Source organism: Corticium candelabrum, chromosome 8 (genome assembly GCF_963422355.1).
Source record: "Corticium candelabrum chromosome 8, ooCorCand1.1, whole genome shotgun sequence".
NCBI classification, from domain to species: Eukaryota; Metazoa; Porifera; class Homoscleromorpha; order Homosclerophorida; family Plakinidae; genus Corticium; species Corticium candelabrum.
Genome location: NC_085092.1, coordinates 438,709 through 463,372, shown reverse-complemented (window position 1 = coordinate 463,372; position 24,664 = coordinate 438,709). Strand labels below are relative to the sequence as shown.

The 24,664-nt window shown below is 38.7% G+C and overlaps 3 protein-coding genes across 5 annotated transcripts; all 3 read left to right on the top strand.

Annotated features, from left to right (window-relative positions):
• The first annotated feature begins 12 nt into the window (after positions 1-12).
• Positions 13-16,545, top strand: LOC134183472 (high mobility group protein B4-like). Of its 3 annotated transcripts, none has more exons than XM_062651020.1 (10): positions 13-196; positions 6,428-6,486; positions 7,359-7,429; positions 7,497-7,649; positions 7,780-7,806; positions 7,917-7,985; positions 8,054-8,140; positions 8,201-8,284; positions 16,133-16,204; positions 16,268-16,545. In XM_062651020.1, the coding sequence occupies exons 1-10, from the start codon at positions 18-20 to the stop codon at positions 16,373-16,375; spliced, it is 909 nt and encodes a 302-aa protein (XP_062507004.1). In that variant the 5' UTR covers positions 13-17; the 3' UTR covers positions 16,376-16,545. The 3 variants fall into 3 exon arrangements, with proteins under 3 accessions (XP_062507004.1, XP_062507003.1, XP_062507005.1); XM_062651019.1 differs by having other exon boundaries at positions 7,780-7,863; XM_062651021.1 differs by lacking the exon at positions 6,428-6,486 and having other exon boundaries at positions 7,780-7,863.
• LOC134183590 (uncharacterized) lies at positions 16,470-21,208 on the top strand. Its single transcript, XM_062651174.1, has 15 exons — positions 16,470-16,496; positions 16,565-16,630; positions 16,692-16,763; positions 16,862-16,952; positions 17,014-17,127; positions 18,048-18,138; positions 18,200-18,258; positions 18,320-18,390; positions 18,743-18,895; positions 18,961-19,056; positions 19,806-19,877; positions 20,023-20,109; positions 20,213-20,302; positions 20,381-20,452; positions 21,069-21,208. The coding sequence occupies exons 1-15, from the start codon at positions 16,470-16,472 to the stop codon at positions 21,138-21,140; spliced, it is 1,233 nt and encodes a 410-aa protein (XP_062507158.1). The 3' UTR covers positions 21,141-21,208.
• A 35-nt stretch (positions 21,209-21,243) lies between these two features.
• On the top strand, positions 21,244-24,496 carry LOC134183133 (protein CLN8-like). The gene is made up of 2 exons (XM_062650600.1): positions 21,244-21,609; positions 23,839-24,496. The coding sequence occupies exons 1-2, from the start codon at positions 21,244-21,246 to the stop codon at positions 24,307-24,309; spliced, it is 837 nt and encodes a 278-aa protein (XP_062506584.1). The 3' UTR covers positions 24,310-24,496.
• The last annotated feature ends 168 nt before the right edge of the window (positions 24,497-24,664 follow it).

Genomic DNA, 24,664 nt, shown 5'->3' with positions numbered 1-24,664 from the left:
TATCACGTGGTGCTGTGATGTCTTCGGTGCTGTTTGCGATTCGCAGGTGTAATGCGATGCGTATGACGGCCTGCCTTTTGTCTCTGCGCTCAAATCGGGGACACTTGTGTCTGTTTGAGCCGTATAGAGAGAAGTCGACCCTCAGAAAATTGAAAGGAGCACCAGAAGTGCTAAGAAATAGTCCAAAGAAGCCTAGGTAAGTTTGAGCGTATCATTTGTTACTGTATTTTGTGTCTGCTTGCTCATGTTTACGCTGAAAGTTGCGATGTATGCATGTGTGTGCAGAACTTGTAGCTAGAGAGAGACTGATTGTCTAATTTTATATTAACTAGTTAAGGGCATGACAGTGGCATATAGCCAGTGGGGGTTAAATCGATTTATTAATATTAACTTGTTACAGTAAGATTGGAATGTTTGCGGTATCTTAGTTTGCGATGTTTGATTTTGGCAAAATTAAATTTGCAAACATACTACGTAGTGAAATAGTAACATTCGTTAGAAATTGCATAATAGTACAGGCATTATGTGGTTTGACCTTAAACAAATTGCAATACAAACTCTCTCAACTGTTTCCTACATAGAAAAGTGTGCTCTATAACATACTAAAAGTCTTAGTGAATTCTTTGAGGGGAAGTGAGCGTATCATCTCTGGTAGCGTTCAAATCACGTGACCTCCAAAACTCTCTATGTCTAACTTACAGTTCTTCTGAAACACAGATATCGCATTGGATACTGTAGAAACACTATAGTGAAGAACAAATACCTCACTGGAGACTTGTTCAAGGATTCTCCATCGGCGATTAGACTAGACCGTGATTGAAAACGCCGTTGTTTCCGGATTATTGTCGTTTTCTCATGTAGAAACCACTCTGGAAAGGTTATGATTATATTTTAGATTTGTCAACGTGGCAATGGACACGTTAGAGGTGTCTGAAGATTGTATCATCTGCAAACAACCTTTAGAAGGGACATCACCAACTGCTACTCTGGGAGAAAAGGGAAGTGCAAGTATCAACAAGGCAAGTAATTCCAGGAATGACACTATCCACTCTCTAGCTGGGCAACAAGTACACCAAGAAAGCCGTCGAAAATACTGCAACCCTCAACAAATAGCCAGAATTGCTAAACTAGGCAAGTAAAAATATGGTACAGCTGTAGACACTGCAAGGCATCAACTTAGGTCAGCAGAAAAGCAGTTTAACTTCAGCACGGATTGTTTCTTCTGTGGCACACCAGCGAAGTTGGGTAGAAAGAGAAGAAGTTCTAATGTTTTCCCTGTGCAAACAGTCGAATTGAGGGACACAATTCTAGCAATGTGTCATGAAAGAGGTGATACCTGGGCAGATGCTGTACAAGCAAGACTTTTGCATATTCATGATCTTCATGCTGCAGACGCAGTGTACCACGGAGGGTGTAGTGTAAATTTTCGTACGAAGAAACAGATATCAGCAATTTATCAGCAAGAAATGAGCAGCTTGAAAAGGGCAAAATTAGGTCGCCCAAAAGATAAAGAAAGAACAGATGCATTTCTGGAGGTTGCTAGTTTTCTTGAAGAAAATGATGACGAACGGATCACGATCAATGATCTAATTGGCCATATGGAAGATAATCTGGCTGACTCAGAACATGGTGCAACAGCTACCCACCCATGCAGCAGAAACTCCAGGAATATTTTGGATATACTATTATTGAAACTGAGATCATGATAAGCCCAATGTCGTTACCTTTAGAACAAGGCCAGAGCGGTGCTCCATGACTTCTACAATCAACAGAAAGCTGATCTTGACACAGAAATAATGAAGATAGTAGAAACTGCTGCTAAACTGATTAGGGACGACATCAAGGCAGTGGAAACATCTCACAAAATCTATCCAACTTGTGATGAGTTAGGTTCTGATGAATGCATCAACTTCCTACCAGAAACCTTGAGAGTATTGCTTGAAGGACTGATTGTGGGAAAAGCAGTTCAGAAAAAATTGCCTCCATTGGACAAGCAATAATGCAGGCTGCTCGACCACGAGTGTTACTGGCACCACTACAGGTTGGTCTAGGTGTGCAGCTATGTCATCATTTTGCATCGCGATTCCTCATTGACTCTCTGCACCGTCATGGTTTTTGCTGCTCCTACCAGGAAGTCCAACAAGAGGACGAGGGATGACTGAGCAGCAATGCTTGACATGGTTGTTGTCTAAGCCAGCTTGTGCTGACGTGAACTGTGCCATGCAAGAGCTGACTGGGGTTAGCTACAACACAGGAGAGCAAAACAAAGATATAACCAAGGCTAGACAAGCTCGTGACGGGAAAGATTCCCACAAAATTCTCAAGCATCTTTGAGATATGAACCCCTTCACTTCCGATACCAGTCTAAGAAGCATCTCCACAGGAGTACATGCACACAGCACCGTCAATGTTGACAAAGCAGAAGATGTTGGAAATGCAATTCTGATTAGCATGGAGGGGAAGACTGTAGCAGAATATAATTTCAAGAAGAAAGACCAGATCATCACTCTAGACACGAAGAATGCAGTCAAAGTTGATGGCATTGCAGTGCAGATTGACCCACAACTTCTTTTCCAGAGACTCACGATAATTGCTGCAAAGGCAACTGAAAATTTTGAAAATGTCTTCAGGTATGAGCTATGTAGTTATCCACCAGCCCTCTTTGACTCATCACTACTTCTTCGGGAGCCACAGAAGCCAGTGCTGGCAAATGCCATCTGGAATCTATTGGCACCAGACATTTCTGAGCTAACTGGAGAAGTCCAGTATGTGCTGGATGGCGGTGCACTCATTCACTGCATCCCATGGACGCGAGGGGCAACATACCAAGAGATATGCTCAGTGTACACAAGGTATGTCTAAAAAAGGATGGAGAAGCAGTTGTCGTGTTTGATGGTTACAGTGGCAAATCCACGAAAGACACAACGCATGAAAGGCGAACAAAAGGGCATGCTGGAGTAACTGTAGCATTTACCAGCAATATGCAGCTTACAATGTCGGAGGCTAAGTTTTTAGCCAACAAGACCAACAAGCAGCAGTTCATCAAAATGCTCGGAGATCAACTAGAGATGAACAACTGCAAAGTGCATCATGCTCCAGGGGATGCTGATTTGCTAATTGTACAAAAATCAGTGGAGTCTGCCACAATGTCAACCACTCTCCTGGTTGGTGATGACACAGACCTTCTTATACTGTTGTGCTATCACTCAAGCTTGCACTCTCACAGAGTGTTTTTCCGACCAGAGCCAAAGAAGAGCACAAAGAAACCGCGCGTGTGGAACATCCAGGTTGTCAAGGAACAGCTAGGCCCTGAAATATGCACTCACATGCTGTTTCTGCATGCCATCCTTGGATGTGATACAACCTCCCACCTGTATGGCATCGGAAAGGAACTTTCCTTAAGAAGTTCAAATCAAGTACACACTTTCGAGAGCAAGCTAAGGTGTTCGATGCACAGTCAGCTTTCCCTGAAGATGTTGTTGTTGCAGGAGAGCAAGCATTGGTTTGTTTGTACAATGGAAAACCTGCAGAAAGACTTGATTCGCTGCGTTATACGCGTTTCTGCGAGAAGGTGGCTACTCAAACATCTCATATTCAACCACAGACTCTGCCACCTACTTCAGCTGCAGCAAAGTACCACAGTCTCCATGTATACTTTCAGATACAACAATGGAAAGGTTCTGGTGTTGTACTTACGCCAGTAGAATGGGGGTGGAGAGAGAGTGAAGAAGGACTTAAGCCAGTCCAGACTGACTTGCCTCCAGCTCCTGATGAGCTCCTACGTATGATAAGGTGTAATTGTCAGACTGATTGCAGTACATTAAGGTGTACATGCAAGAAGCACAATGTGAAATGCTCCCCTGCCTGTGGCAACTGCAGAGGATCTGACTGTATAAACTCAGACTGGCTGACATATGAAGAAGGTGTTGATGTTGATGATCATAATGTTGATGATGAAGAAGAAGACAATAACAATGATTGAATACATAATAATTGTTGACTATAGTAACTATTACATCTCATAAATCTTCTATCTACTTATTATACTATAGACTTTACAATTAAGTAGTTGAAAAAACACAGAAAGTTTAAACTAATTTACAATCCTACTAAAACATTGGTATATATACAATAAAAGATGGTGTAGAATCGGCAATGAGTATGTTAGCAGATGACCACTTTTTTGACACTTTTCCCTGCAGATATTCCTTAAGACTTTTAGTATGTTATAGAGGACACTTTTCTGTATACAAAACACTTGAAAAAGCTTGTATTGCAATTAGTTTAAGGTTGACTCAAAATTTGTCACAAAATGCTTGTACTATAATGGCTGCAGGTGGGAAATCACAAAAATTTAATCTCACAAAACACCAATCATATGGTAGTCAGATCTGGACTGTTTCAGTTACACTCCAGGCAGAGGTATCGATGACATCACACTCTTCAATCTTCTCTCCCCATCAGAAAATACAACTTTGGCACAGACTCCCTCTTAGAATACTTTTACCTTGCGTGCCCTGGACTCCAGAATAAAAAAGGCATGTGCACTTGCAATCCGGTATCTAAGGCTACTGATATTAATAAATAAATCCATAGCTTTCTTCCCTTTATAATACTAACTTGTGTGAACAAGAAAATGTCATTCATTTTTTTGGCCCCTTGCCTGGGGAGTAACTGGAATAGCCTGTTATTAATTATGAAAAATTCAAATTAATATTAATTGTTTATTTAATAAACTTGAACCAACAAGCTACTGAATGTGCTAAAACTGCTAACAACTCACTAGTTTAGATGCAATCTGGGCCCTTAAGGCTGATTCACACTGAGCACGTAATGTAATGTAACGTATTTTATCAACGTAGGGCGATCTACGTAACGTAACGTAATGTAAAATGCCATCTAGATAGCATTCACATGGATCTCCTATATGTTCAGCGTCCTGTACATGGCGTCACGCATGGAAACTTTTATCACATTTAAGCAGAGGAAACGTCATTTCGTACTGCTTCTTCTTATTTCTCGGAGACAAAGCACGAAATGAAAATGTGGATGAGATAGAGTTTCCAGTGCAGGCAGGCTCTAGGGGAATACCAAACTCTAATCAATGAAATGAGCATGACTGACCACATTGTACAAACACGGATACTTGTGTACAAGGTCATTAAATTGCTCATCGGTACCATCTTACAGCAGTAAAATGCGCATGCTCAGAAGAGACACCCATGCACTGCTCCATGATTGGATAATTGCCTACGTCAACCGGGAAAAGCTGAATCCATCTCACATCTTATGTTACGTTACGAAGTCAACACGGTACGTTACGACAACAAAATTTGCCAGTGTGAATGATCTTGCATAACGCAAATTTGCCTTATGTTACGTTATGTTACGTTGCGTAGTCAGTGTGAATCAGTCTTTAGTCTACGGGAGGAAATGTCCAGTACACAGAAAGGATATTTGAATGTTTGTGTTCTAGACGTACGATATACAGGCTTCCAAAGTTGTGACGGTTGGGAAATAGGTGATCACTGTTCACCACAAGTAGCAACAGATGTGATGAATGTAATTCTGTACATAGGTCAAGAGTTTAGATTGCCAGGTAGTACGAAAAGATCACACTCTAGATTCAGTTTACTGAACCCTCGTAGCTACACCACTCGGCATATGCATAGATTGTATCTAAGTCTTCTAATGATTCATCTCAAAATTTTCTTTAATTAACATTGCAATATCTTTTATAACATAGTTTGCTCTGAATGTCAGTGTACTAGCTTGAACACAACTCAACTACACTAGTCACCAACTTGAAGCTTAATTACCACAAAACTCTACAACTCTACGGTATGCATGCACACATAGATATCCAGTTCACTTGGTGACTTCAAAAATGTCAAAACGTAGTAGTCCATAGTAATCTAATACATGGCCTTTTTCTGTAGTGTAGATGTAATGTTTTTTCTAGTTCATAATACGTACATTCTAAAGTAAAACCTGTGCAGGAATGTAAACATGACTTGCAAATGAAGAGGTTGGGCACACTGGAATTATGTCAGTATGGAATTTGTTGCAATTTTTCTTTGAATTTGCCAATTATAAGATAACAGCAGGTAGGTCAGATGAAACTTTGAGTCTAACCAATTTTCTTACCATTAGTTGTTACGGTAGGTGAATGTGCACAGTTTCACAGCACTCCAAAACTGTGAAGGGCATATTCTAATGGTTAAGTAAACTTGACAACTAGTTTGATGTTGTGACAAGTCTACGTAGCATCAAGTGACCATTTGACTAATTACTGTTAGAACATACCTTCAGAGGTGTACCGGTAATTTAGATACAATGTGGTATACATAGCATTATTGTAGTTTGTCTTAAGTGATTTGTAAGGCTATCGTACGTGAATAAAAAATCATCAATTTATGATTACAAGGACTCCTTTCTTGATGTTTTTGGAAGAAATACGATCAAGAATACAAGATGAGGAACCAGGTAAGCATTGAGATATCTCTGATTATGCTAATTAAATAAATCTCAATTATCAGTTTAAGAGTTGTCTTACTAAAATTGATGACTAGTTGAATGTACTCAAATTCCTAGGCTAGACCCATGCAGGCTGAAAGGTTGAGCACTGCCCTGTTCCATTAAATGAGATAATTAAGACACGACTGTGGAACTTGCATTTGAAACAACCAGAAGTTACTGTGTCCATAATTGATCCTTGTGTTGCAACCAATGTATCTTTGGTTGGTCACAACTACAGTATGTATATGCTGTACTGCACTGGAGCATGATGTGTAGAGATGTTATTTCAAATTGCTCATATGAGAGATGACTTAATGATTAGTTAATCTTTGTTGAGACGTGTAGGAATGAAAGTTTCTATATCTAGAATACCTATTTGAGTTACTTTGCATTATAATCTGGTGTAGGGATGTAGGCATGCGCGTAAGCTCTTTTGAAGATTGTGTGTGATGATTGTGTGTACAATATGTTACAGTATGATGTTTTAGTAGAAATCCAGCTTTAGCATATTCATTATTAAATCACAGTGTATGCAGTGGAACTGTGATTATCATGTGTGTTAGTACAATTTTTCTTTTGATCAAGTTATTAGTTTGCTAGTTTCTTTTTTATTCATAGTACCTATGTATGCAGGAGCCACATAATCTATACATGATAATGGATGGGCTATCATATTATGATATGAATAAGTGGTGTTACTTGGCATCCTACTGTAGCTCCACACTGTTGTGTGGCCAAAGTACCTTGTGAAAACAATGTATGATAACATGAACATGAAATAATGTTGCTGTTATGGTGAGCTGGTGTCGTGGCACATTGGCATATCTACTTGAACTTAGGTCTTTCAATGAAAGAAGTAGTGAAGAAAGTCAGTGAAGAATACCACAAATTAAGTAATGCCATGAAAGAGGTGCAATTATTTACTATTTTAATAATTGTGTGTCGATATCTTGTATGTTGTTTACTCGTCTGTTCAGGCATACATTGCTCGATACCAAGCTGAGATGCAAGAGTTTAGAATAGAATCGACGAAATACTACAGCTCTCTGTCAGATGAAGAAAAAGCTAAACTTGCTGAATTTAAGGCAAAGCACAAAGAAGAAGCAGTACAAAAGAAGAAAAGAGCACAAGTACGTTATCACGCTATGACCAATTACTATATCTTGGTCTGTCATTGTGTCATGTCTTAACTTTTCTATTTCAAGTCTGTCTGTGTTGTAGCATGTGTCAGACTAAATTTAGTTTATGCATCTGTTCCAGTATCGAGCTCTGAATCCACCTAAAAAGGCAAGTGGTGCCTTCAACTGGTTTGTGAAGGACTATGCTATTATTAGTAACTCAAGTGTAAGCAGCACATATGTTAATGTATGTCTTACATATTCATATTTATTTTGTAGACATTTGGTCCAACAATGATGGTTGAAGCCGCTCAGAAATGGAGAGAGATGACTGAGATTGAGAAACAAGTAATATCAAGAAATTTTGTCTGTTTGTTTACTAAATATTAAAATTAATTAATGTGTATTTGTTGTAGCCTTATCAAGACAAAGCAGCTGCTGCTGTAATTCGTTACCGAGAGGAGATGAGGGACTTTCAAATTCTTCATGGAATCAATTCTGCGGTTTACACTGTGTTGAATCAATCTTAGTCGATTGTAGCTTAATTATCCTTTTTTCTACAGGCTCCTGTTGCAATTGAAAAGCCAAAGCCAGCATTTGCTCTGTTTCTTGCCCATCAAATGGAAACAGGAGCTATTAGCAAAGAGGTAATATCATATTGGCGGAATATCAACTGTATAGTTTATATACTGTTGAGTGTGTGTAGCCTTTACTCTTTAGTTGTCTTACATGTGAGGTGATAACTAAGGATGATGCATGAGAACGTGATAGTAGACTTGTTTTGATTTAACATTATGACCATATTATCATTGTTCATTGGACTTTGGCTAACCTAGTACAGAAACATCAATTGCAAGAGATTGATTGCTCATAGTCAGGGGTGGCCAAGTTGCTGGTGCCTTGGTGTGGCACGAGGAACACATCCTAGTGCCAACAGAAATGACATGTCCACGCTAGACTGCTTTGAGGCTACTTACCTAACTACATAGTACATACACACGTACATACAGACATGATGATGGTGAGTCCACCGTATCGGTGATGACCTGTCAGTGCCCTGCATGTCTTTGATGAGATACTAAACCTGTTTTTGATCTGCATTTCTTTTTACATGATGGACAAGTAAAACTGTCACCAGTTGGAATAACACATTCCTTTCTACGTTTATGTTTTTGCTCTAAGTTCTTGATGCGATTGTCCTCAAAATATTTCAAAGAGGAGTGCCACAGATATCTCCATTGCGTACGATCTAGTCTCTCAAATTGAAGATAATCAAGTCCATTTGCTTTGAGGTTTCGTTTCAGAGCATCCTTGAACCTCATTTTAAGACCCCCTTGATGCCATTGCCCCAAATTCAACTGACCAAATAGGAGCTGTATGGGAATTCTTTCCTTCGACATACGTGATACATGACCAGCTCACCTTAATTGTATTATTGTAAAGACATCCATGCCACTGATGTTGCAACGAGACAAGACCTCTGTATTGGGGACATAGTCCTGGATTGCAACTGACCAGTTTTTTCTCACTGAGTCGTAGTAAGACGGACAGTAGAACAGACCTAAAATCTTTAGTTCAGAAGTTTGCTATTTGATTTTTAATGGACTGTCCGTTCTGTTATTCCATTGCCCAAGCCATAATCCAACAGATTTAAGCAGATTGAGCTTGGCCCCACTAGCTTCTTCATAAAGTGACAACTGTTTGTCTAATTCACCAAAGCATACGTCATCGCAGACAAACAATGTCATATCGGCCGCATAACAAGTTAAATTTATTGTCTCATGATCTGCATCACTAAAGGTTGGACACCCTCGCATGGAAGGGTTTTGTCGAAAAGCAGCCTCCAGAGGTTCCAAACTCAGAACATATAACATTGGAGATAGGTCACACCTTTGACGAACTCCTCTTCCCAGCTTAATACGACTAGTCAACCACCCATTAACAATAATGTGGCTACCAATATTGTCATACAGGATTTTTATTCAACTACAAAAGGTTTCGCGAAAACCAAAGTTTGATAATCTTTTTGCAAGGTATTTCCAACTGACACAATCAAAAGCTTTCATTTGGTCTAGAGATACTAGTTGTCGCATTGGTGAGTAACACGTCCAACAGAGTTTTTTGATTGTGTACTGAAACACCGCGTCCTAGCTAGACAATACGTATTTGTTGAAACCCTAGCTGTCATGGAAGTAAACATGCAAACTTCCTAGTAGTTTAGATTACGTTTATAAGCCTGGTATAGGTAGTCGTTGTTTTGCGATCGTGATCAAGACAATTGAAATGTACAGTCTAGGTATGCACTCAGTTCCGTTGTAACGACAGTGGTATGGTATTTACTGACATAGAAATTGATATCAGCAAACATTAACTATCAACAGTGTTAGATGCAGCACAATGTAGTAAAGGATTGATCGTAATATGGGACGTGTGAATAGTTGACTGTAGGTGGCATTCAGCTAATGTAGATGTTTCTTGGTTGTCAAGTACACACAATCCCTAGCTACAACACAAAAGGATGGGGCAATGAGGCTTTTTCTTTGTCGTTTTGGTCACTTGCACGTATCGTTCCTATACTGATCTGTAGTTGAACACGAGAAGGATTTTTTGTAGTAGGTCTTATAATGAAATGTGGTCGTGGAGAGGAGAAATTTGAGGTTCGTGTGTACAGATATATATATATATATATATATATATATATATATATATATATATATATATATATATATATACCGAGAGCTCGATGGATTGCCATATAGGACCATGCCCCTTTCTGTTATGCGACTTGGATTAGAAGCCTTGCTACGCTCCGCAATTATTGCTGCGTCTTGGCTTGTCTTCTCGCAAAAATGAATGACATCTCGCACAGTGGCACAATTGTCATGTATACTCCACCAAGTATGGATGAATAACCTGTTCCAGTACCTTTTTCAGTCTGTTAGCCAAAACTTTTGCTATTAGTTTGTAATTGACGTTGAGAGGACTGATCGGTCGCCAGTTGGTTAACTTGCTGATGTCTCCTTGCTTTGGAATGAGTCTAATGATTTCCCTTCTCATAGACAAAGACATTCGTCTGGACTCATAGATTTCAGTGACGACATGAAAGAAGTCTTGTGACAGTAAAGACCAGAAAGACCAATAAAATTGTGTAGTCAGACTGCTAGACCTGGAGATTTGTTTGTTTTCATCTCCTTGAGAGCAGCAGTTAGTTCCTAGATCTGAAACGGACAGTCACAATTATCTCTGTCTGATGCCGATAGTTGACGGTCGATTGCTGAGACCATATGTTCACAAGCTTCATTGCTAATTGTCTTCTCTTGGTATAGATTACTGTCGCAATCATGTACAACCTGTAGAATGTTGGGTTGGTCTGAAACTTCTACTCCATCATGTGTTAGGTGAGAAATGTAGTTTTCTCTCCTTTAATTTTCTCGGAAGTTGCAAAGATCTTTTTCGATGTCTCTCCTGAATCCACCCATTGAGCTCTACTGCGTATTTGAGCACCTCATATGTTTTCTCTTTTATATTGTTGTATGTGTTCTCTAAAGAAATCTATTTTGGCTATGGCAGACGTGTTACCTAATTATAATTCTTCCTGGGCACGTTCCTTGGATCATTCAAGTCCTGCTTTAATTTTGAGAATCTGCCACTGACGTCTTTTGCCATAATGTTGAGAAATATCTTTAATTTTTGCTTTGCCAGCATCCCACCACTCACTTAAGGAAGAAAATCGTTCTTTCTGGTATTTCCAGTGAGACCAGAAGTCCACTATGCTTTGTCTGAATGATTTTCTCTTAAAAGTGTTGAATTGAAGTTTCAACATCCACGACCATATGATTTCACCATTTGTACACTGATTCTCATTGACACTTAAAAATGATCACTAAATGCAGAGCTAAGTACTGAAGTACTTTAAGATATGCCTATAGAGTTGATGAAACCAAGAACATATCTAGACATGCAGCAGCTTTGCTATGAGCTCTCGTCCAGGTGTATCTCGGGGTGTCCAGGTGTTGTTTCTTATAAATATCTATGAGATCGAGTTTTGCAACGACGTGCTGTAAAGCTTTTGTGTTACTTGATCTCAGATTTAGCCAAGATTTTGATTTTCGATTTTTGCTTGGACTAATGACACAGTTGAAGTCTCCGCAAACAATACAGTTTTTTCCGAAGTCATCAGCCCACTGACCTCATTAGAGAAATCTCTGCAGTTCATTGGAATGTTTGAAGCATATATGGTCAACAGATCAAATTCTGTCTTACCATAAGCGAGTCTGAGCAAAAGCTACCTGCCATTTGTGTCTGTGGCTAGGCATCGACATCCCAGCTGCAGTTGTTGTTTATAATTACAGAGATACCACAAGAATGATTGCTGTATACATAAAAAGTGGTGTGCTGTGAAAATTCTGATTGCCAATTACTATTGTTTGGTATGGTATATGTCTCCTGCAAACACAAAATATCTATCTGTTGTTTTGACATCCATTCTGCGATTCGCATTTGTTTAATGGGATTGGTCATTCCTTGAACATTTTTGTGTGCAATATTATTTAACTCTGTCATTGTGATTTATGGTTTGAATCAGAAGTACGTGAAAGAAAAAATAATCAACACAAAACGGTTATCCTAAACTCAACTTGATTGAGTGTCTCCAGTCACCGCACTCTCAGAGATCTGCTCGATCTCTGTAGTGTCAGTCATTTGTTGCGACTCACTGTGCTGCTCATTTGTTCTTCCATTTGTTGTTGTTGTAGTTTTTTTCTTCTTTGTCTTCTGTCTTTGTTTATCTGGAGATTCTGGTGCTGTACAGAGATTTGTCTGTTCAGTTTGACTTTCGCCTCTCTTCCTTGTGCTGATATTGTCTCCACTCTGAAGTTGTATTCCTTCATGTACTGTCATTATCCGTGTTACATGTTATGTGCTGATTCTGTGATATCAGAGTAAATTGCGTCATCCATCCATGACCGGCCATCTGTGGTCCAGGTGTTATCATCTTCTGCTTGTGAGTTGTCAGAAACATGTGGATTGACAGGTGTTGAAGATTCTATGGTAACAAGATGCTGATTGTTAGTGATTCCTAAATCAATGTTGGCATTGTTTGCACATGTAAGATATATGTGCCCCTCTTTTCCACTCTTATAACAAGTTTAAAAGGTAGGTGGATGAGGACAATCTTTGATGTAATGGGTAGAGGAATTACACCTGTAACATTTAGTAGGTTACCCGGCATATCGTACATAGAATCTTATAAGGTATCTTCCAACTTGGTAAGATGTTGGAAGTGTACCTTCTGGGTTTACAACTCACACATCTGTTTCAATGGAAGGTGCAAATGAGTAACATCTTGTGTGTACCTTCATAACCTGTCCATATCGACTGAGTACACTTTTGATAGTGGAATCCGGCATTTCATAGGGAAGTTTACACGTTACCAATGCTGGTGGATTGTTTGGTTGAATTCTGGATAGTGAGGTACATTGATAATGCTGTCCACCAATGTCTAATCCATTACTCAAAATTAGGTCTTTTGCGGTTTCTGATCTGAACGTGATTTGGAAACAATGGCGCATTGTTTGGGTCACGCACATTACTTGTCTCTCCTCTACTTTGCTTGTCAGGCTTGTAATGACATCCTTAGTTGAGACCTGTTCCTCACACACTACTCAGACTGAAAGAGGATGGTGTAGAAACCCTGCCACAAAGGTTAGTAGTGACCACTGAAAGCAAAGAAGAGCTTGAACAGTGGTTCTAATCACAGAACATTGAATGGTCGGTGGAGCTTCACGTCAAAAGTGGCAGCCACAATGGCCTCACGATACATAATTTTTTTTTTTTTTTTTTTTGTTACAAGGACCCTTAGGGCCCAGGTTACTACAATGCTATGACGCTACAACGCTACAACGCTACAACGCTACAACGCTACAACGCTATCATCAGTCACTGTCTATATGTCACTTCTTCTTCTTGGCAATTGTATGTTAGTTCCTTGCCCAAGGGAATTTATGTATGTGGCCCACCCGCACTTGAACTCTGACCCAAAGGTCCCGGATGTAGTCAATCTCCAACTGCACACTCATTTTTTCTGTTTTATTTACAACAGATCCATAAGACCCAGTTACAGACACAATTGATTATAAAAACACTATCAAATTACTTCTCATTGTATCATTTATGAGTAACTAACTGTTCATTTTCTATTTTTGCGAATGGTTTCCAGTAAAAATTGAAATGAAAAAGATCAGTGTAGCGTTTGCTGTACTGTGCTGTCTTTATGTAGAGTCTGAAATGACTTGACGGCTGCTGCAAGAGCCTTTAATGGCATCTTTTCTTGTTTTGTCCAGTATGTTGTCACCAGTATGCTCAGGAAATTCTTTAAACCACCGTCAACCAAAGCAAAAGCCTCTAAAAGATTGCATCTTTCCATCTGTGCCTGTACCTTAATATCCATTTGTTGAAGCAAATTTTTTGCTTTGTTAGTAATAACTTCCATGTACGACACTCCATGCTCAAAGGGATCTGAGCATGTTTTGCATGAAGGACATATGTCATCCAAACTCTGTTTGCTAAGTAGTTATCTCTTGTACAAAGTACTCTATGGAAGAACTTCCATAGAAAATTTCTCTGAACAGGCTTAATTGCGCAGTCTAATGGAATATGCCAAATCGTTTTCCACTTCTGGCTATTTGCTGCAAATTGTCTATGCCAATGTTCATAGCACATTGGTGATTCAATAAGTTTGTCTCGTAGTTGTTGATAAACATGTTTTGTTGTAGCCATTTCAATGGAAAGTGGTTTGCCACTGTGAAGAAATAGTTTAAGCTGATCTGTCCATGTATTTTCATTCCATGTTTTCTCATGTACAAGGTTCTTCCAACTTTATGGAATTGCCTTTTGTACTATTGGGTAGAATTGCTGACCTGGTATGAGGTTGTGGTGGTGGTTTCTGTAGCAAATCTTTAACTGTGTGGAACCCGGCTCTTGCTAAGGATGGAAAATATAAGGGGCGATTATGTTTGTCTCTAATCAGTGCGTTTCCCCATAATGGTTCCAGAATTGCCTCCTCATATGAACACGGCTGTTCTACTTGACGCCCTCCTTCTACAATTTTCCAGATTTTTACTAGTGTTCTATAGAATGGTGGGAGAGTCGATAAGAAGCGCTCTGTTGGAAGCCAGTTTTCTGCTGTGAATGTCATTAGACCCAATTGATACAAATCGCTGTTTGATTGAAACCAGAATTTCATAAAATCTTTTCATGTGCTAGAAGAAGTGGTTGAAAACATGCGGCGAAGTCATTGTCTCTGGATTGCTTTGATACGAGATGCTAAATGTGGTATACATACATACATACATACATACATACATTATGATGGCATGTCCACTGATAACGGTGATGACTCTCTTTAGTGTCCTCTGTGTCTCTGGTGGGATTTAACACCTGCTTTTGAACGGCATTCCTTGCCACAAGATTGGCAAACAAATGACTTGTTGGTAGGAACAATTGTTGAGCTTGAAGATGTCTAATACGATTTTCTTCAAACTGTTGGAGTGATGAATGGCAGAGAGATCTCCAGTTTGCTCTATTACTGGATAGTTTCTCAAAATGCAGGAAGTCAATCCCACAAGATTTCATATTAGCCTTGATAGAATCTTTATAACATAATTTAGGACCACCTTGATGACAAACATACATACATACATTTTTTGTACATACGTACATACAAGAGCCCCTAAGGCCCAGGTTCGATACTGTAATCACTATTCTAACACTACTGTAGCAGAAGTCACTATCAGAAGTCACTATGATGTACTTCACTCTTGCTGTACTTGCTGTAGACAGAACCTGACACTCTGAGAGAGAGGCAATTGTATGTTAGTTCCTTGCCCAAGGGAATTTATGTATGTGGCCCAAAGGTCCCGGATGTTGCCAATCTCCAAATGCACACTCTAACCAATTGAGCCACATACATACATACATACATACATACATACATACATACATACATACATACATACATACTCATGTATGTATGTATGCAGTGAGTGACTGTATGATCATGGTACAATCGATCATAATGTCTTGTGTTTAGTCACAGTTGTGACGTCACCGTCTGCTTGAGTGCTTAAGTCTTCCAAAAATCTTTGCTTGCTTGGTGCACATGCAAGACCAGCCTCTGGTGCCACCTGTGGCACCATAGTGCCAGTTGGCCATCCCTGATATTAGTAGTTCATGCAGCAGCTTATTATTAGTGTATACCTAGATTTATGTACAGTGCACATTCAGTCTGTGAATCAAGAGTTAAAAAACAATAATCTGTTTGCCTCATGCAAATATTTACATATTTTCACATTCACATTTATACGCAGAAGCAACCCATTACACCGGCCTGCTTATTTTTATTAGTTAGTATTGTCACATATGCATGATTGGCAAGTGATCGAGATATAAACAGTATGAGGCATTTGAATGGCATTTAATTTGCTTACTTTGTCAAGGAAAAGTCAATGGTTGACGTAGCACATGAGGCAAGACATCAATGGATCACCATGACAGAAAAGGAACGAAAAGTATGACTTTCAGAAACAATGTTACATGCTAGTAATATCTCATTGTACTATACTCTGGTGTAGCCATTTCAATTGAGAGCAACACGAGACAGGAAAGAATATGAGGAAAAGATTGAGGTCTACAAAAAGAACGTTGTTACTAAAAGGAGAACTAAACTGATGAAGGAGTAGCTGAAATGTGACTTGCACATATATATTGCCTGTTGTTAAGAGTGAATGTAGTATTGTAGGTTGGTTAGTGTAGCTAGATGACACTAATCTGCTCATGCATTCAGGTCCATTAAATAGAATTGTAATTATGAGCTGCTGCTGTTTGGTTGTAATTTAATTAATCTGAGAGCCTTTGGGGTTTTGTTATAGGTTGCAGTGTCGTATTACAAGATGCTTAGTAGGTCATCAGTGAGTTTGAGGCTGTTTTTCTGTAAAGTATGTCTTAGTAGACATGCACAATCTATAGCTGCTCTGTACCATTGATATATGGTTGTAGATCAACTTGTTGAATCAAACTAAGCACATGCAGATTTGTCTGTCAAAGAAGAATGAAGTTTCAGTATTGAATGTACGAATTCTTTAAATTTAGTAGCAATCCAGAGATTGAAAAAGCAGTAAAATTTGCAGTTTTTATATCCCATCTTTGTTATGGACACTGTTTCGTAGCACTGTCGTGTACACGGTCATTCTGACTCATACCGTTGTGTAGCTGCGGGAAGAGCAGTATTCCGAGGAACTTTAAAGAATGTTAGCGAAGGTTAGTTACTGCAGTGAGATTGTAGATTGTAGTCGTCTTGATAATTTGATGTCCTATCTAGGTGTAGCATCTAGACTGTCTGGATATTGTTGGGGTTCTAGGTGTTACCGTTCCAACGCGCATGCAAGAATGACGTTCCTCAACAAGTTTGTTAACGTTATACGTGCTGCGAATGGTTAGCGTTAAGACACTGAGTATACTCTAATAATAGTTACATAGCTACAGCAAAGCTTGATTTACCAAATGTACAGCTCGATCACCACACTATCTAGTTTTTAGGGCGAAATATTTAACTAATTAATAGATAAGATTAAATTATTGCATGAATATGCATGTTTGTGTTGTGAGAGTGCATTTAGCAATATCAAAGAAAGTTAGTTTATATTACTGTATGTTGTGCTCAACCAGATCATGCAGTCTGGTTTGTAAAGTTTGATGCAATTGAACCTAATTAATTAAGTTACGTTAACAGAAGCAAATTTAGCTTAATTAAATTGCTTTAAAAATACATGGATAGCGTTACCTACAGAGGACACAACACAACAAATAGGGAGTATCCAAGGAAATCCAAGAAGCACTGGTTTGATCTGCACATGCACATAAGTACTGCAGTTGTGATATGACCTGGAAAGATGTTTTCATTCTCTCATGGATACCCGTGTGCACTGCGCTCAAATTTAGTTCCAAGACGAATGGAATTATCAGTGCCTAATAATGCCACATGAGACTTTATTTTTCACTGCCAAGTTGTCATACTTTTTGTCAATTAAGTTCTCGAGCAATGTACGTTGCAATGAACATGCAGGACTAATGCAGCTGACATCGATAGGAAGAAAGGTTTTGTTTTCTTTTTCTGACGCAGATGTCTGGAAGATTGGTGCTGATCTTCTTATGCGATAATAATCGAAAAACTTTTTGATGACGGTCAGCCTGCTATGTTTTACCCATTAGCTACACATACTGGCATAAAGCTTCTGAGCAGCTCCTTCAACTGTGTGTGTGTGTGTGTGTGTGTGTGTGTGTGTGTGTGTGTGTGTGTGTGCACGCGCGCACGTGCTCATATGCGCAGGCTACTTGTAACTACTTTGTTTACAGTAGGTATCATGACTTACAGCAGATATCAATTCTTGTCAACTACATTACTACAACCTCCAGAGGCTCTCTCACGGCGACCCAAGAAACCAATGTGCTTGTTAACACATTTAGAATAAGTAACAGAACGTGGGTGAGATTGTTGTGTTTACTAGGGGAGCATTCCAACTGTACTTTAAGGAAGTGTATCATGATGTAATGAGAAGATACCCTGGTAAGGTGCATTTTGTCATGTACAGGTAGGTAATGATCTAACTTTTGCTTGTCTGATGCAGGAATGATGATGGCTGAGTTGATTCAAGTTGCTGCCGAAGAATATGGTAGTTTAGATGACATAATTAGAGAGGTAGGTAAACTTAATCTTCTGACGCAGTATCTCACTTAATTAGATTTGGTGGATGTTTATGTGACTACTACTGAATGGTTTGAAGAAATTACTCTTGTCTGATACTTGATCTTGCCTCGTTCAGTCTGTGCTAATTGTTACATGTAAGAAATTTGAGTTAACACTACCATTCACTTAGAATGTGTTGGCAGTCAATGTACATATGAGAGCTTCAGATGTAGCTATCTTGTGTGTTTCTAATTTTCGGAGTGCCCAAATTGGGCTATAGTGCGGTGGTATATACAATAATTTGATTATTGTGAATAGCTCTATCAACCAATTTGACATACTGTTAATTTTTTTTTAATGACAGGCATATAAGGAAGAATCTCGTTATGCAATGGATGAACATAAGAAAGCAATGCAGGTCTACAAGGATCACATAACAGTTGAAGACAAGAAGTCATTAGCTGCATGGCAGGACAAGAAAAGGAAAGCAAGACAAAAACGTGCAGAGAGAGCTGAAGTGACCTAAGAATTGTGTGAATATTTAATATTAAGATTATGTTGTAATGAATGTTCTGCTGTTAGCGGAAAGCACTGCAGACACCCAAGGGACCAACACGGCCATTTGTCTTGTTTGCAAATGAATATCGGAAGCAGTGCCAATTGGCTGGTTCTTTACAGGTTTGTTGCTTTCCTAGTTTTACACATATGATGTACTTCTGTGTTGCTATGTCAGGCATATTGATACAGGTTGTTGTACATGTGATGGATATGGTAGTCTTTACATCCAGTCTGATGTTGTAGTTGCAGGATATTTGCATATTGCTCTTTAGAATTGTTTTTGCTTACTTGTGCTGTACCTGTATTTGATTCATATTTTCTGGCTTTTATGTTAGTCAGTTTTTGTTGAGGGATCAAGTTGGGAGACTGCACGAGTAGGAAAGGTGACATATATAAATCTGGTACTTTCTACGGTCACTATTTGTTAGGGATTTATTTATGAACTGCATAATTGTTATGTCACGGTCAGCAGTGTTTTGGCTGATATAGATATTATCATTGATTTGTGCTAGCTGTAATCATATGTTTTATCTTATCTTGATGTAATGACTTAATTGATTAATTAATTAAAAGTAAGGACAGTATAGTGGTATTGCATTACTAGTGCTAAGGAAAATTCAGCCATGTTTGATGCATGTCAGTTCCAATTGAAGTATACAATAGATTTTTAAATTCGTAGAGAGGCTTGTACTGTACATTACGATAATGAATGTGATTTGCTGTAGTACTAGAGCTATGGTCTAGCTTTTCTGATTGTGTCATAGTCTTTGTCTTTCTACATTTCTGTACTCATTCAAGCTAATTATATAGAAACTATACTCTAGCTTGTAAAAGTGCTTTCACAAAAGCTAATAAGTTGTCTGTTCTAGCATATGGCTGCTACTCAGTCAGTTAAAGAAGCTGCAGCTGTGTGGAAGGAAATGGCAGATGAAGAAAAGCAGGTGATATCATAATTGTTTGAATAACAGTCCTGATTAATTACAGTGTAGCTGCAGTTGTCATCGATTGTCTTATACATATATGTATTTACGTAGACCCTATATTTCAACTTGATGTTATTGATCAATTCTTATTGTTTGTCATTAGGTTTACAAAGAGAAATTTGAAAACGACCGTCAACGTTATAACAAGGAGATGATTGCATTTAAAAGAATTCATAATCATAGTCGAGACGTAAGATGTTTGCATTTTTTGCTAATATGTCTGTCTGCTTGTTTGCTTACTTGCTTACTTGTTGCCTAAGCTTCAATATTGATTTAACACATAACTTGTGTAGAAATCTCTTAGTGATTCTAAAGCTCAAGATCTTTCAGCGTTTGATATGTTTGTAGAAGAACAGCTAGAGTCTGGCAGTATTAATTCTGAGGTGTGTTGTTGTTGTACCCGAGGTCCGTATATTTACACATGTATTGAAATAAAGTTGGATGTTTGTGGTGTTCTCTAGGGTAAATTGAGAAGTCAAATACTGAATGAAGCTTTTAGGTTATGGAAGGCTTTGTCACCTGCAGATCATGAAGTACAATGATATTTCAAATCACTTGAGAATTTAGTGATTTAATCACTCTAAAGTTGGCTTAATTAAGAGTATAATGTAAAATTATATTTGTAAATTTGACGTTACACCAAACAGTTTAATTTGTCCGATTATGTATATGATTATCTATAAACAGTATATATCATTTCCGCTTGAAGTGGCAGGTATTTTAGGATGAGTTTCTAAAAATTTGTAGCATACTGTATAGACTTGATCTCTGGTGATTAATTAGTTTAGTCTCGGTGTCAATTAAGTGCATGAAACATTTAGTCAATAATCAACAGCATTTTAGATATGAAACACCAAGCTACACAACTGGTCTAACACCTTGGTAAACTTTAGTACTGATATCTAATTGCAAAGGCTTTAATCATTGAAAATATCTAATGCTCAAGTTGAACGATTTCTAAACTTTGGATCTTACTTTATACTGATGAAATGATACATTTTGGCTAAATGTGTCTATCTTCTGATATTGGTAAAATTATTAGATTTTATCTTTAATTAAATATTGTGCTAGGGCAGACAGATTTATTTTCAATTAAAGTGATATTAATTGACTGCCTTAATTTTGTTGTGTTGTGTTCTGCTTATGTAGCGCTACACCAATTTTGGCAAAGCAGCGAGAATGCATATGAGAAGACATGCAACTGGATTATCTGTTAATTAATTAATTGACAAGTATGACATGCTCGCATGGCATGCGGAGGTATTTTGTTCGTAGGTCAAGTCACATGACACTCTCCATGTGATTTGTTCTACCTACTGCCACGATGATTTACGAGCTGTACGAGAAAGCAGATTTTGACAGTGTCACAGTTCAGTGTGTCGCCGTTGCAGCATCCTTCCTCTTTTTTGTCTTCGTCTACGTAACTTCTCTGCTTCTATCCAGTCCCACCTTCACTTTTCAACGACTCAGTATACGTGAGAAAGTCTTCTGGAATTTGACGGTAGCTCGAGGTGTCTTTGGAGCGTATTCGTTCATGTTCAGCTCGTATTGTTTGATGACACAAGACGAGTTGTTCAACGATGTTGTATTCGGTAAAACGAAGGCCAGTCTGTTTCTGGTGTCGACTGCAGTTGGATTTTTTGCCTTTGAATGTGTGGCTTTCTTTACATCTGCGGCTATGTTTGGGAAGGTATGATGAGATGTGCAATTTTGATACTGTACAGTACGTAGTCTACTTGTGTCGATGATTTCGTCGGGATTAATATTGCAAGGGCGTTTTGCAAGCTCTAGAGTTTGGAGGTGAAGATACGCGGTCTGCAGAACAACCAGCACTGCACTGCGCCGCACAGCTACGCGGCGTATCCCATGAACGGGTCATAGAACATAGCACATGAGAACGTTGTCTGGAAACAAAGACCACGTGACAAAATGGCTATTAATTATTACGGAAGAGTTAACACTATTTATTCAGGGAACGTTTTACGTTTACAATAGTCTAGACCTGACCAGTATTGAATATCTTTCAAGTTGCCATATAAACTATAGATTTGAATTCACCGTTTGCTAATCCTGAACTTTTTTTCTTGTCGTCTAGTTAAACAGTTTTAGGGATTTTGGATTCAAAATTTTAAACTTTGCTTTGGTTTAACAACAGGGAATATGCTTCTCAACTTTCTCTTACACTAGCAACACAGTTTGTATTAATTAGTGTTAGTTATTACTGGTATTATTTTTATTTGTGTTGGTGTTTCTGCTACGACTACTACTGCTACTACTAGGAGGCACAGCAGTGGATATAGCATTACAAGAGGGGTCCCACCAACAAATTATGTTTAACCGCTCACGTATTTTTAAAAACAAGTAAGTGCATGGAGTACACAGAACGTAGAAATCGGCATGACAAACATTCCTGTTGTCATTTTTAACTTAATCGTGAGGTATGGAAACATGTGTAAGAAAAGAGCAATTATCAGGTTGAAAGGCACACGCACAGAAGTCAGTACATTCTGCCAAACGATACAAGGCCAAAGAAAAAATTACTCAATTCTAAACGAGAACACTGTTTTTCTGCAAGCAATGAAACTTCTGGCTTTTGCAAAGAAGTGGGTACAACACAAGTGGCGAATAGAATCAAGATCAGGCTCCAAGGGGGACCATGTGTACCTAGTGTCCTTTGCAGGATCTGTGCCTGTGAGGCATATCTAGACTCGAGCCAGTCTCTTCCCGCTTCTGCCGTTTCCTGTATGTCACTCCCTGTATGTCACTCTGAAGCAGGAAGAAACTGGTACTGGACTGCCTTCTTCCGATGCAATTATCTTCAAAGAGGTCATACTTCTAACTGACAAGGTTACATAAATAGCTCCCAGGAGCTGTTTAGTGGTCGAGTGATCATCACTTGTATCATAATATCATGATTTGTTAGTAAGTGGTATCCTCTCAATATGTGAATTCTTCTACAGTATACGTAGGCCTATGCTGTAAAAGCCTGTTGCTACTCCGTACAGTGTCTAGTCTACCACAAAACAACAGGTTTTCAAAAGAACGGAGCGTCAAAACATTCCAAGCATGCTGATGATGCATTATCGATAATTCAGTTGAGCAGCTTATAGCTCTCTCCACTCTAAATACATTGTTTAGTCGCTTTTTGCCAATCTCCTTGTGGCAATTGTGAAGTGCTTGTTACCAAGGGGGGTGTAATGTGCCCAAGGCAGCTTGCACAATATGTGCAGTAATGGCAAGCACTTAGTGATGTCAGTAGGTGGTCTGGTGCATACAGTCTCTCTCCGACAAGGATTGACAATTCGGGGAATGACGAGGGTGGAGTGGCTCGAGTCTAAGGCATACCATTAATAGTCTTATGTATTGTATGTGTTTTACTAAGAGATGGTATAGAATTTGAACATACGAAACAGTGACAAATATACAACAATTATTCGCAGACAAATTACAGTATCATTCTAGAGGAACAACTCTACAAGAGCAGCTATGATGAATGTGACAGTAATGAGCCAGTCAAATAATACATGAGCTGCTACACTTCCAGATATGATTCCAACTGGCACGATGGAATGCTATGACCAATCTTAAACTGAATAGACAATTTGAGTTTGCAAGTAGAGAAATAAGAGGATCTCTTGACTTGTCTAGTAATGGAAATGTAAGCAATTACAAGGTTGACAGACAATGATGCACAAACCACCACTTGTTTCTTGTATCAAATATGGCGTAAGACTACAAATCATTGCTGTGACCATGTGGTTAACATGTATCATACTTCAAATAAAGGAAGGATTTCATGAACTAAGTTTTTGTGCAAAAGCATTGTGAGTTATTGTAGCTACTAAAAAGTTGCTGCTACTGTTTGTTATTGTGGTCATTGTCGTTGTTGTGGATGACATGCATGTTTGTTGATTCTTAGATGGATCGAACCCTGGCTGTACATCATGCCCTTGCCTTGGTCAGCTTTATTCGTGCTCTCTACTTGCAAATCGCCCATTTCTTTGCACTCTTTGCACTTGTACTAGAGATGACTACCCCTTTTACTTGTATATGTTGGGGTCTCTTAAAAGCCAAGCTGATGCACACACGTCTGTGGCTTGCCAACCAATGGATGCTTGTTCACCTCTTTCATTGTCGATCATTGATTGAGTGCTATTTGTGGTACAAATCATGGATGAATTGGAACTATATTTGGACAAACATGCCGGGTGATGTTTTCTTTCTTCAGTTTTTCTCAATGTCTGTTCTCAGCTTCATCCTTACACCTTACTGGACATACAAGAAGACAATGCAGCTCCTTGATCCAACTGACTGGAATCATCCACAGGTGGAGAAGAAATCTGATGTCCCTAATGATGACAGAGCTGAAGACAAAGACAAGACAAATTAAAAGTGCATACACATTAGAGTCTTTGATGCTAATTTTTGGTATTGTATTATTTTAGCATTGTGGGATTGAAAAGCAGGATTGTTAAGTGCAGGATAATGACAAAAAATGATGTTAGTAAAGATTGCACATTTTGTTTGTATCACAGACAAGGAATGTGCATTGTTTAATGCATTTTGTATCTCTAAATAATTATTGGTTTTCAAATTGCTAGTCAAGTAGTATACACAAGGCTGAGCCGTACACACAGTGATCCAGTTTGTTACCTGACACATGCAGGTGCTGCATAACCCAGTCGTTAACTTCTCAAATTGTTTCTGTACGTTTGCTTCAACTCCAGGTTTTTATTAAGTTAAGT